The sequence below is a fragment of the Orbicella faveolata genome, unplaced genomic scaffold (genome assembly GCF_042242905.1).
Source record: "Orbicella faveolata isolate gen_17 unplaced genomic scaffold, um_ofav_v1 contig_48, whole genome shotgun sequence".
Classification (NCBI taxonomy): Eukaryota; Metazoa; Cnidaria; class Anthozoa; order Scleractinia; family Merulinidae; genus Orbicella; species Orbicella faveolata.
This window is the reverse complement of record NW_028301578.1, coordinates 667,694-679,507: the sequence shown is the minus strand read 5'-3', so window position 1 is coordinate 679,507 and position 11,814 is coordinate 667,694. Positions and strand designations below refer to the sequence as shown.

Sequence of the window (11,814 nt, the reverse complement as noted above, 5' to 3'; positions counted from 1 at the left end):
AGTTGATATATTTGACAAGTTGACACTGGGCATATTTGTAAATTTGTGTGCGTCAGCATCACATTACTATGTAGTTGCATTGGTCAACTAAAAACAGCATAATTTGGTTAATTAATAAACACTGTACATTATTAGGTTGAAATATTGGTGTAGATTGTTGCACACTAACAGATACAGAAACTATTGGCAGCTGAATCATAACAAGTGAAAAATCGTGCATGAGACATTTACATGCACATGTAACAGCCCTCCACCTCGGAACCATCACAGATATGATATGATATTTTTAAACTCTCTGAAATTTCAGATTATTCAAGATTAACATGCACGTACATCATCAAGGGCTACCCTAAAACACTGAAACCGGAAACCATAATCCGGAACCAGAAGCCAGAATCTGGAATCCAGATATTATGAATGATAGTAGGAATAATTCACTTCAGCAATGTCTAATAAATATATATGGGGAAAAATTATTTTGCTGTTATTTATTTTCTTGGCTTTACTTCAGCCACAAGCTGTAATTGCTAAAAAATTATTGACTAGTTCTGAACAACCCTTAGGTATACATCTGGCCCGATTGTTCAAAAGCTGTATAAAACTATCCATTGGGTAAATCACTATCCAGTCAGGGTTAGTGATTTTTCGGGTGGATAGAGTTGCTTATAGTCTGCGAGCAGGCTCTGGTATCTGTTCCAGGTGTCTGAGCAGGCTAAATAAGAGTCTAGTGTTTTTCTGCATTGGCATGTGAGCGAGTGCCTTCATGTGGCTTTGCCACTAATGCCCACGGCCCAAACATGAGAGCATGGTTCTTGTCTAGATAAAATTGCTCTGAGAAGACTGGTGAGTAGCACAATAACAACATGCCATTGCAGTGAGTTTCTGGCAGTCTTTTAGCATCTTTTAACAACATGTGGTCCAATCTGTTAGCAAGCAAGTAGCAGACGGAAGTAAGTGTGCAACATTTATATAAATTGCTTTAATATGATGGCCGCCAAGAATATGAACTGCTGATTTGTCACAGTATCAGTGTGGAAATAGTGTTGATCTGGAATTAGTCTCGCATCTGTTGGGAAAATCAAATTTTATATTTAGATGAGCCAGGTTAGCCTTTGGACTTCGAAAGTGGGGGCGTGACTGTCAATGTACAGGGGGCTGCCGCTGTTCTCTATGACATTTTCTATCTTGTTCAATATCTGCTAGACATAAAGGGTAACTTTATACCTCCGGTAAATTGCAGATCACTTATTAAACAACATAGGCACGCAAGGCGTGCAAGAGTTATTTTTTTTGTGTGAAGTGTCGGAGATAGGAGCATTCATGGTACAGTAATGATTTGGTTAATTTGACAAGTTTTTTTGGTTGCGATGTTACATCGGTCATGGTAAGATAGCTAAATAGTAAGCCATAAAATTTTTGACTAAACAAACTACAGTAATCTGACACGTTGGCTGTTTATAGCAGATCCAATCTGATTGGTGTGACATACATACATCTCTCACTCACTCACTCATTCATCCATTGACCCGTCCATAACATACCCGACGTGCCGACTAAGAGGTATTTTTTTTACAAAAAAAAAAAAAACTCAAAAATGGCAACAAGAAGATCTTTTAGTTCTTGTAACCGTGTTTTTAAAATTGAACTGTTTTGTTAATACTACAGCCACAACGCAGTGCACATTCCAAAGCAGTCCTTGATGATTCATTGATTACTGTAAATACATCACTTGATCAACACAAACTGTGTTATAACTTATTGCACCATCACTCTTAGCCTTTGTGAAATCTATGATGACGCAATGGTCTTAATCTGGAAGTTCGCTCGGGATATGCCCATGAATGATACAAAAGGAAACAAGTGTCACACTATTAATAAACAGCTTTGTTCCTGAAAAGTCAAAATTTAATTTGTTTGTGCTTTAAATTAGTTACGCAAGTCACACAATCAGAGGGTTTACGCTATCCACAGCTAATTTTAGAACAGTTGTGTTTTTTCGCCTAGCACTAACTTAAACGTTGCAAGTTCTGGCATGCTCTTGTTTACCTCAGCAAATATTTCACTTTTCTTCAAATCTCTTCACTCGCTGCAATGAAACAACCAAAGAATTCGCTTCATTTGCCGACACCCACAGGAAAACTCGCAAAATTGCAAATAAATTAACGACCATCGCTTCTGGCAAAATAAGCTTGCAAAGTAAACACGATCTTATTTGTCAAGTAGCGAAAATGAAAGCTGCAACGTCAAGCATTCCATGGCTGATGTATTACCTTTTTTAGTGCTTTTAGAAAACAATATAGAAAACAATATCCGTAACATTGTCCTTGTATTAATGTTTCAATAGCTTTTGGCGAATAAACATCACAGGTTGCATGATTCAAAATTTGGCCCAGAGGAAGTTTGGGTCTGGTCACTGACAGAAAAAAAAAATAAACTACGGGTAGAACATGAACCGCGCTCTGCCCATGGCTGCGCGGTTAGTTACCAGCAAGCTTATTTTAGACGTTCTCAGGGTGCTTGGAATAAAATAACGACGCACTTTACTAAGATTCTCATAATCATAGCCCTTACTAGAAATAACGGTTGCACGAATTTCAACAGATGGGGAATTTTTGTTTCAAAAAAGGTTAAGTTTGAGGTCCTTTTTACTTGGCTGCTTATTTTTGACAAGCAAAAACATAAGCAAAACAAGTTTTGAGTACTTGAAGAACTTGTTTTGCTTTGAAGAACTTGGATTCCGGTTTCCGGTTTCTGGATTCCGGTTTTTGGTTCTGGATTCCGGATTCCAGTTTCTGGGTTTTAGGGTTGCCCCATCTTTAACAGTGTGTTTGCTTTACATTCAGTATACACATGGCTGTTATCCAGCATAGGCAGACTTATAAGTTTGCCTTCAAAAATAAATTCCAAACAACTATTGCATCTGTCATTACTTATTCTTGTGATGAAATGACTCAAAATCCAAGTACATGAATCAAAAGCATAAAACAAACTTACCCGGTAATGGTTACAATTCCTCTTACTGTCTGCATATGCCGTCCATAATCTGGTACTGCCTGGACAATGTACTCATTATTTTTCTCATCACACCTTTTAAAACTTCACTGTTATATAGTTTGTCCTGAAAAAGCAATACATCAAATGTTACGCCTTTGGCATTCACCAAATACCTTTACATGATGTACAATGTACACCATATCAACATTCATCATTCTTTTTACTTTCACTGTAACTTTTTTTTGTGTCATTTTCCCTCACTTGAAGACAGGACTTCCACATTAGGTGATAATTTGCCTCACGAGATGAATGAGATGTTCTAAACTTTCTGAACTTTTCCCCCTTACCTGTAATAGGACGACTATTATGAACTACGATTTGCAACCAACACCAACATCAGGTTATGTACATGTATACACATGTATATTTTGTTGTCTTCTGTAATCATAAAAAAATAAAAATTTAAAATCCTCCATAAAGCTCATACTCAATAACACTGCTACATGTAGTGCAGTTACTGGAAATTAATTTAAGTGAAACTGTTGAAACAGCTCTGTCAAAATTGTTTCTAGCAGTTAAGGCAGGATAACAGAATATACACATAGTACACAGCAAATGCCAGAGATACACGCATATTGGTTATTAGTTAGGATTTGGTGAGCTTCTGTGCTAGGTATGGTGGAAAATAATGGACTATCAAAAATGAAGGTTCCCGAGACATTTTGACAGCACTGACAGGAATTAATATATAAATTTACAAAAGGAGAAGTTCTCGCCCTGTCCAGTTCTCTGTCATAATATCATTTACATACATTTATTACATATGGTTTGTATTTACAACCGATATAATGCACACGCTGATTGGCTAATTCTAGTGCATTATTTACATTTACATGGTATACGTCGGTAAAACCATAAAACATCACATGCGACTAAAATAAAAAATACAAAATAAAAAGAAATGTCTAATTCAAAATAATTTTAAAATACTTAACACTAGAACGAATCTAATTTGTTACTTGAAAATTATTCTCCCGTAATGCCCATGGGCCAATTATGGGCACACTAAAAGGTCCTAACACAAAGTAACAGGAGATTAAGAAAACTATTGCTTTTTTCCTGAAAATTGTAGCAACTGAAAACAATGATTGAACACTCTGAGAGTGCATTCTATCACCCTGGCGAGATAAAATTTAAGGAAAATAGAGAATTCACAAAGTTATATAACAAACGAATTGGTACCGGACAGGACAAAGGAAACAGCCAGGAAGAAACTGAAACTTTCTTTGACGAGCAAAAAAGTATGCATGCACAATAAAGACAACAGTCACTGACATTTGGTTAATGAGTTGGTTAATAAAAAAAATTAGTGTGAAGAAGAGAGCAGAGAGAGAGAGAGAGAGTGGAGAGGGGAGAGCGCTCTCACCAACTAAATTGTGTATATATTTATGTAAAAGTTATTTTTATTACCGAGAAATGGTCAGGGCAACTCTCAATGAAAAGTGACCGAATAAAAGAGAGGATAAATAAAATTCGTTTAAGCTTGCAGTGTTAAAGTGTAATAATTATTCACGCTTAAATTTGAATATTACTGAGAGTCTGTATTTTTGCCGACGGCTTAATTTAGCTTTGCAGTCATTTTATTGGCGGTAGCTTTACCAGTCTTCAACCAAATTAACCTCGGAACTCACCCAAGCATCTCGCCAAACCGAGTAAATTGAACTAACAAAACGAGGAAATCTCCATACTTTGTAATCACAATATGCAAATATTCACATACGAACAAAAGTAAATTTAGCAAATCCTCTTCGCTTCGGCTTAAAATGGTTTGTAGACCTTTCTTGGTTTTCAACAACAGAAGAAGAAATTTTAGCAGTCTACGAAGTGGCAGTGCTAACTCAGAGAAAACTTAAAAACTCGCCCGGCCGTGTTTACAAATACGGTTTTGGTTAAGCTTATTTTTAGGCGTGAGGTTGACGACGAAAATCGACAGAAAACTTAATTTGTTTACAACAGTAGTGGTATGGGCTAGTCCAGTACGGATTTGACAGGTATTGTGATGCAAATGAAAAAGTATTGTTATGGAAAGGAGTTCTATTGTTTTCTCGAGTTTGACGTATCCATGGTAACCAGAAGCCCCGCCCCCTTTGACGTCATTAATCTCGTTTCCGTGTTGACCGAGTAAAAAGCCTGGTTTCTAAAATAGAGCACACACATTTTAATCAGGATTTTAATACTAAACTTTGCTTTAAAACGAACACAGAGTCTGATATTTCATTTGTCAACTTTTATTGAATAATAATAACATGAACTCCAAAGGGAGAATCGATTACAATTTTAACTTTTTCTTCGCCTGCATGATTCTTTTCACAATCTTTTCAGTCACCGTTTTGTTGCCGGGTAACCTCGTTATGGCCTTGATCATCTTTGTATCTGCTTTCCACTTGTCTTGCAAATTCTTAGCGCGACTGTAATCGATGTCGTGTTGTTTGGCAATCTTGTCCAGTCGGTTGATGCCTGGGTCTCCTCGTTTCAGTCTCTTTGCCAACTTGGTCCCAGGCCCCATGTACTGGTACCCAGGCCAGTGAAATTCAATCCCCGCCTTGCCTAGCAATTTTTGAATGTCAAAACCACGTCCACGTTGGCGATACTTGCGCGTACGGGTCTTAGTCCGAGTCATAATCGTGTTTTAGATTTCTTCTCAGTTTCTTTCCTTTGGCCCAGTCTTCCCAACCACTCGTAGGTTTTAAACGTTCGGCCTCGTTTTTACGTTTGCCCTTGCCTTTGCGCTTGTCTTTACCCAGGAGAATGTCAGCCTTTCTTAGGAGCGTTCCCAGATCCGAGTCAGGTGGTGGAATGGGTGTTTTAGCAGCGGGTTGCTTCTTTTTAACACCTGACGTAGACGGAGTAGCTTCTTCCTTGATCTTTGGTGTTTTTGTACCTCGAGAAGCGTTCTTAATCAATTGTTTGAACATGGTTTCCAACGGACCCTTCACCAAATCTCCTTCCTCTCCATCTTCCTCTTCACCGACATCAGCACTATTGCTCGACAAAGGACCAATTTGTCTGATACGTTTGGTTAAACGACCTCTCTGACGAGCTAGAGGTTTAATATTCTTGATGGCAATCGAATCTGGAATCGATTTATCACGGAGTATCACGTGACTTTCGGCGGCCAATCGACCCGCTTTGTTCAACAAGGCATTGTCGGTGATTTCTCCTTTGTAATACTGAACCAATTGGTCATACTCTTTTGTGGGTACCATCATGACCTCTTCTGTCATCCTCGAAATGTTGTTGGAGTAACGTTTCGTAGCAGTCTTGCCAGTAACGAACCTCTTGATGAACCTTTTCTAGTTTCAGCTCCAGGCTATGTTTTGTTTCTTCTACTGTAGAACACTCCTTACACAACAGGATGGTCTCACCTGCTTCGGTCTCGTCGCGGTGTCGTTTGCAAGCTGAACACAGATCCTCGTACTTAAATGCCATATGCTCTTAAAGGAGGGCGTTGTAAGCTCGATGCCAATGTTCCACATCACGTTTCAGGGCGTCTTCTCTTTCGTTGGCTTGTTGTAATAACCTGACCAATTCGCTCAAGGTGTCTTTGGGTTTGGGGACGAAGTCCTAACCTTGCAGTGGATAACCGTGGGCATCTCTGGTGTTTAACATCGACATGCTTGGAACACGTCGTTCAAACCTTGCCAGAATCCGCTACCTTTTTGTTTTTGGAGATGTTCTCTTCGCCTTTTGACCGAGTTTCTGCGTTCCGCCACCTCGCGTAGCGTTGTCTTATAGCGATGCAGTTTCGCCATGGTGATTGGGTGAACGGGAATTCTCTTTCGTAATAGATTGAGAACCATTTCGCTTACGGCGTTGATTTGATCTGCATTAACATGTTCTAACATCTCCTGTCTCCTGTTCCGATTGGCCTCTTGGAGAATAGCTTCCAAGAAAGGGCGTTGTCTGCGTAATCGAATCACACTTCCCAAGGTGCAGGGCGTCTGTTGTAACTGCCTGTGACACTCCTTACACCCATTCTCTTATACCGTTTGTCCTTTCCGAGCTTGTACCCGATCTTGGCTGCATTCTTGAGAACAGTAAACAGTGCACCTCCACGTTGTCTCTTGCTATAGTGATTCACATTGTCTCTGATTCCTTTTGCTGCCTGACCCGCTAATTTCAAAGCCAGCGTAGCAAAGGTAGGTGAGGGTCCCGATAAGAACATACTAGCTCCTTCGGCGATCTTGTCAACCAATCTATGTTTACGTCGTGCCAGTGCTCCACCTCGCTGTTTACTTCTTTTCTTGGTCTTTGGTTTATTTTTCATCGTCAACGTTTACGCGAAGCAACTTCCAAACCTTTTTTCACACCGTAACCAGCTGCACCAGAGATTCCTCCTAGAGCCGTCGCCTTGCCTGCTGCTACTAAAGCTGGAATGAGAGCTGCCAATGGCAACAATCCCCCTTTTTGTGTCCTCCTACGTCTCCTTGGTTTTTTACGAACTGTTCGTTTGCTCCTCATGACACATACTACCACTCACACGTAAGTGCTCCAGCTTTTATCGACGTGGTCGTAGCGAAATCGTTGTTCGTATTCTTGCACGCACTTGTCAGATACTGGGGGTGTGAAATCAGTGATTGTGTCATCCAAGGTTTGCATCTTGATTAAAAATCCCTCAAACTCCTCCATCGGAAGTCCTCGCACGTAGGTTCTCAATTCGATCAATGTTTTGTCGTAAGTGGTGTAGGCAAAGCGACACATGTCGATTTTGAACGAAAAATTTTTGAAATCGTTCCACCCCTTAATCACAGTTCCAGCGGCAGTTAAACACGCAATCAGGAGACTGTTTTCTAAGACGGATCCTACGACAATGCCTGCTGCCACGATGATCAATGCCAAAGCGTTCAAACAACCGTGTTAAAGTGGTAAAACATCTGGCGATGACACCACCACTGACGGTGGTAAAAGGCAAACAACCCATCTAATCGGTACAACAAATCTTTGTTTACCAACTGGGCGCTTTTCTTGGATCCGTTCATTAGAGATACGGTAGTGATTGAATCTTGGGAAGAACTGATCACGATGTCTTGATGAATTTGTGACATCTCATACATCCTTCGTCCATTAAAAGGTGGCTGAGAATCCTTTGATCGTCCGAACTGCCTGGATGTAAATCCAAGACCATGTATCCGAACGGACGTTCTGTCAAACGTTGAAACGTGTCTTGTAAAACTTGCCATTGGGTGGGAAATGCCTGTAACAGTAAATTTCTCATGCCTAATTGATCTCGTGGATTCTTGAAGGCTACGACATAGTGGGCGTTTCTGGAAATACTCTTGGCATATTTCCCCGCCGGAAATATGTCTTGGCACAAGTAGAGCACGGTGACGTTCTGATGGTGAGAATGTTTGGTGAACAGATCCAACACTCGTTTATCGTTCCCTCCTTCAGCCATTAGATCGTTCAACACGAGTAATCCGCCTTTAGGAAACCACGTTTTCAGTTGATCTGGGTCGGGAACGCCTTCGTGAAACTTGACCCCCTGTTCTTTCATGGGCTGAAACCCGTCTTGCCACACTCCGTAACAATAATTGATTTGGGAGGGTGGGGTATGAAACAAATCGAGGTTGTTCAGTAAAAGTTTGGTGGTAAACACAGTCTTGCCACACCCTGAAGGACCCACCACCAACAGACTGGAAGGGGTGTGAAATCGAAAAGACTTGCGTCGTTCCATGAGTCCAAATGACCAAACGCGCATGGGCATGCTACTTTCGATACCGCATGGAAAGGAAAAATTCCACCCAACGGGGAATGGAGCCCTGATCTCTCGAGTGACAGTCCAGAATACTAACCTTTGCACTACAAGATCATCACACGGAAAATGAACGTTTTCAATCTTATTTTAATGTCAAACCAACAATCATTACACTAAATATCTCACACCGCAACGAGAGGTGTCTTGGTGATGTTTCACTTTACACACTTTATCCCATTCTAACTCTTTCTCGATCAACTTCTTTAACATCTGGCCTATTTTGTGATCGTTGTCTACATAATCATGTTTCGAGAAACGCCTCAAGAACTCGTTCATGCTTTGACCTCTCGCTCTGTCTTTTAAATAGAACAAGGCGTAATCACCACAGCTTTTACTGTAAATCGATTGCAGCGACTGTCAATTGTAATTGACATGTTTCCATTGACTTTTTAACCAGTCTTGCAAAGGCTGTGTTGACTTGTAAGTCTCTAAAGGTAGGGCGTAGCTGTCCATCACCTCGCACACATTCCCACTATGGGTCCAAAGCGCCAGCCAGTGTCGGCCCGGTCTATCATGTGGATCTGTGTCTACAATGTACCCACGAGGTTCTTTCTTAATCGGTCGACGTGGTAATCGATCACAAGCCACCGTCCCGTAAAAGTAAGGTTTCAAAATGGCATCCGCTTTCGCCAAATGATCCAGTTGCACGTTATTCAGAGGTACTTTTTCCACTAGCGTTGGTAAATGTCGTACAACACGGCTTTGTTCTTGTCTACTTCCAAGAGGTTTTCAAACTCTCCGTACAAGATGACTGTGATGTTGTTACCGGGTGCGACACCGAAGTTCAGCACGATCTGTAACTCTCCTGACTGCTTGGGGTTCAACACCGGACTGTCCAAACATCCGTTGGCTGCATTGTCAAATACAAACAGTGTGCAATTCTTGCCTTGACCCCAGTCTTCGCTTCTGACCATGTTACCTTGATGTTTGCAGTAACATCCTGTAGCTTGTAAGAATCGATAGTAACCTCTCAGATCTTGGGTACCGTCGTTGTGCACTAGCTCCAGGGTTTCGTAAGGGTACTCTTCCCCTCTGACCAGTTGCCTGATGTTACTCACACCAAACTTTTGAAAACAGAATGGGTCATGTGCCACAGTACCATTGAAGGCTTCTGAAAGCACAAGCCCAACGATGACTCTGTTAGGAATTCTGCCTTGAAATAAATTATTGCACTCGTATCTTTGCTGGTTCCCTTGCATGTTGAAGGTCCTGATTTCACTTCTCACGGTGGTGTAAGCCACTATGGTTCTGTTGACGTTCATTTTCGTCATCAACTCTCTGTAGACACTGGGGTTGAGCCTTACTTGACACAGGTACATTCTCACTTTGACCTCTTCGTGTATCAATCTTCCAGCTACGTTCACACCATTCAAAAACAAATTGGGAGAATTGAAGTACATCTGGATTCCAATCTGCACACCAGGTACCAGCAATTTGTTTAAGTGGAACACCTCAATGTGGGGTGTGAACCTTAGCACGTGTCGTTTCCCATCCGTGTAATTGCCTTGTTCTGCTTTCATGAGTTGCACTGAAGCTTGTTGGTTGGAGGACAATGCTTGGAAAGCCTCATGCCCATCTCCTTCCGTGTTTGTGTTGTTCACAGTCAATGGCGTTGGAAAGTCCAGGGCATTGTACCAACCTTGAGGCTTTGACACGGTTTCTCCATCATCTCTGTTGTAGTTGAGCAATGTTTCCAGGTATGCTTTGTAGTGATAAGTGTCGGTCTGAGGACTGATCAAGGTACCATTGAGTCTCACACTGATCTGTTTGAACAAAGTGTGGGCCAAATTGTTCGTGGGCCAGAGTCTCGTGGCTTGGACTACATTATCACCATTCGCCCGTTTGAGTGCCAACTCAATCTCAAAGAAACTTCGACTGAGATCCACATAATCTTCTTGAGGATCCACTTGGAATTCCACGGGGTTGATGCCTGTCGTGTAGGTCTGAATGGGTACAATGCGATAACTGGACATGCTGAGATCAGTGGGTGGAACGGTGAACAGGTTCAATTGAGGATTCAGGACTGATTTGGAACCCGGATGTAACAAGCCACTGTCCATCAAGGTATCCGTCATATTTTTCTTCTTCTTCTCCGTTGTTTTCTCGCTAAGATGTGATCCCAATCGTAGTCAACAGGTTTACTGACCTCAGGACCAATCCATCCGCCTTTTTGTACCTTTCGTCGACGTTTCGAAGTTTTTGGGAACCCTTCACAACATGACGTTGACAACCCCTTTCTAGATTTGACGAGTCTCGAGCCTCTGGAGTAGATGGGATTCATTATTCGCCGAAGATGTCGTTGAATTTTCGCTTGATGTTTCTATCTAGGACTTCGTAAGCTTTACGTTTCACTGCTTGTTTAACACTCCGTTTCGCACCCTCTTTCGCCTTTCGAATGCGATCTCGAACGCCGCGACCGCTTTTTAACCCTTTCAGACCTCCTTTAACACTCGCTTTCAGCAGTTCATGAACGAAGCCACCTCCACCTTGTGGGTCAGGTTTGAATCGTGTTAAACTTCCACCTTTCATGCTCGTTTGAAGTGAAGGGTGAGAATCGTGTTTCCTTCACCAAATTCGGTCAATTCACCTGTGGTCTCCGACACTTGCGTCTCAATAATGTCCAACTGGGCCTTGCGCAACGGAATATATTGAACGTGGAGCGGTTCAAAGTAATGACTTCCATCCCCTGTGCGTCGATAATTGACCTCTCGCAATAGATCCGTGACTTGATTTCCCACCACAGAACTTCTCCCACGTCAGAATAGATAAACAAGGAACGTGACGTCGAGCCCACCACGTTTTGAAAGGCTTTGTTGAGATTCGTGAAGCGCCAATTGCAAGTAACACTCAGATGAAAAAGGTCTTCTGCTATCAGCCAAAACACAGGCTCACCCCTGTCGTTTTTCAGATCGTGTGTCATCGTTTCTAAATTGGGTACCGTGTCGGTAAAAAAAACTCTTGACGTAAATTGGGTCCCAAGTCATAATTTTCAGGGCTTCTCTCCT

The 11,814-nt window shown here is 41.6% G+C and overlaps 2 protein-coding genes and 1 pseudogene across 2 annotated transcripts; all 3 read right to left on the bottom strand.

Annotated features, from left to right (window-relative positions):
• Positions 1-6,710: 6,710 nt before the first annotated feature.
• On the bottom strand, positions 6,711-7,522 carry LOC149095824 (uncharacterized). The gene has a single exon (XM_089281738.1). The coding sequence runs from the start codon at positions 7,319-7,321 to the stop codon at positions 6,971-6,973; it is 351 nt and encodes a 116-aa protein (XP_089137864.1). The 5' UTR covers positions 7,322-7,522; the 3' UTR covers positions 6,711-6,970.
• Positions 7,523-8,071: 549 nt separating this feature from the next.
• LOC149095823 (uncharacterized) lies at positions 8,072-8,759 on the bottom strand. Its single transcript, XM_089281726.1, has one exon. It carries the CDS (start codon positions 8,756-8,758, stop codon positions 8,072-8,074), a length of 687 nt encoding a protein of 228 aa, XP_089137852.1. The 5' UTR covers position 8,759.
• A 721-nt stretch (positions 8,760-9,480) lies between these two features.
• LOC149095822 (uncharacterized protein F54H12.2-like) lies at positions 9,481-10,884 on the bottom strand (annotated as a pseudogene).
• Positions 10,885-11,814: the final 930 nt, after the last annotated feature.

Coding starts and splice junctions, on each gene's coding strand:
- LOC149095824 (XM_089281738.1), bottom strand. CDS start 7,321: ATGAAAAATAAACCAAAGACCAAGAAAAGAAGTAAACAGCGAGGTGGA.
- LOC149095823 (XM_089281726.1), bottom strand. CDS start 8,758: ATGCCCATGCGCGTTTGGTCATTTGGACTCATGGAACGACGCAAGTCT.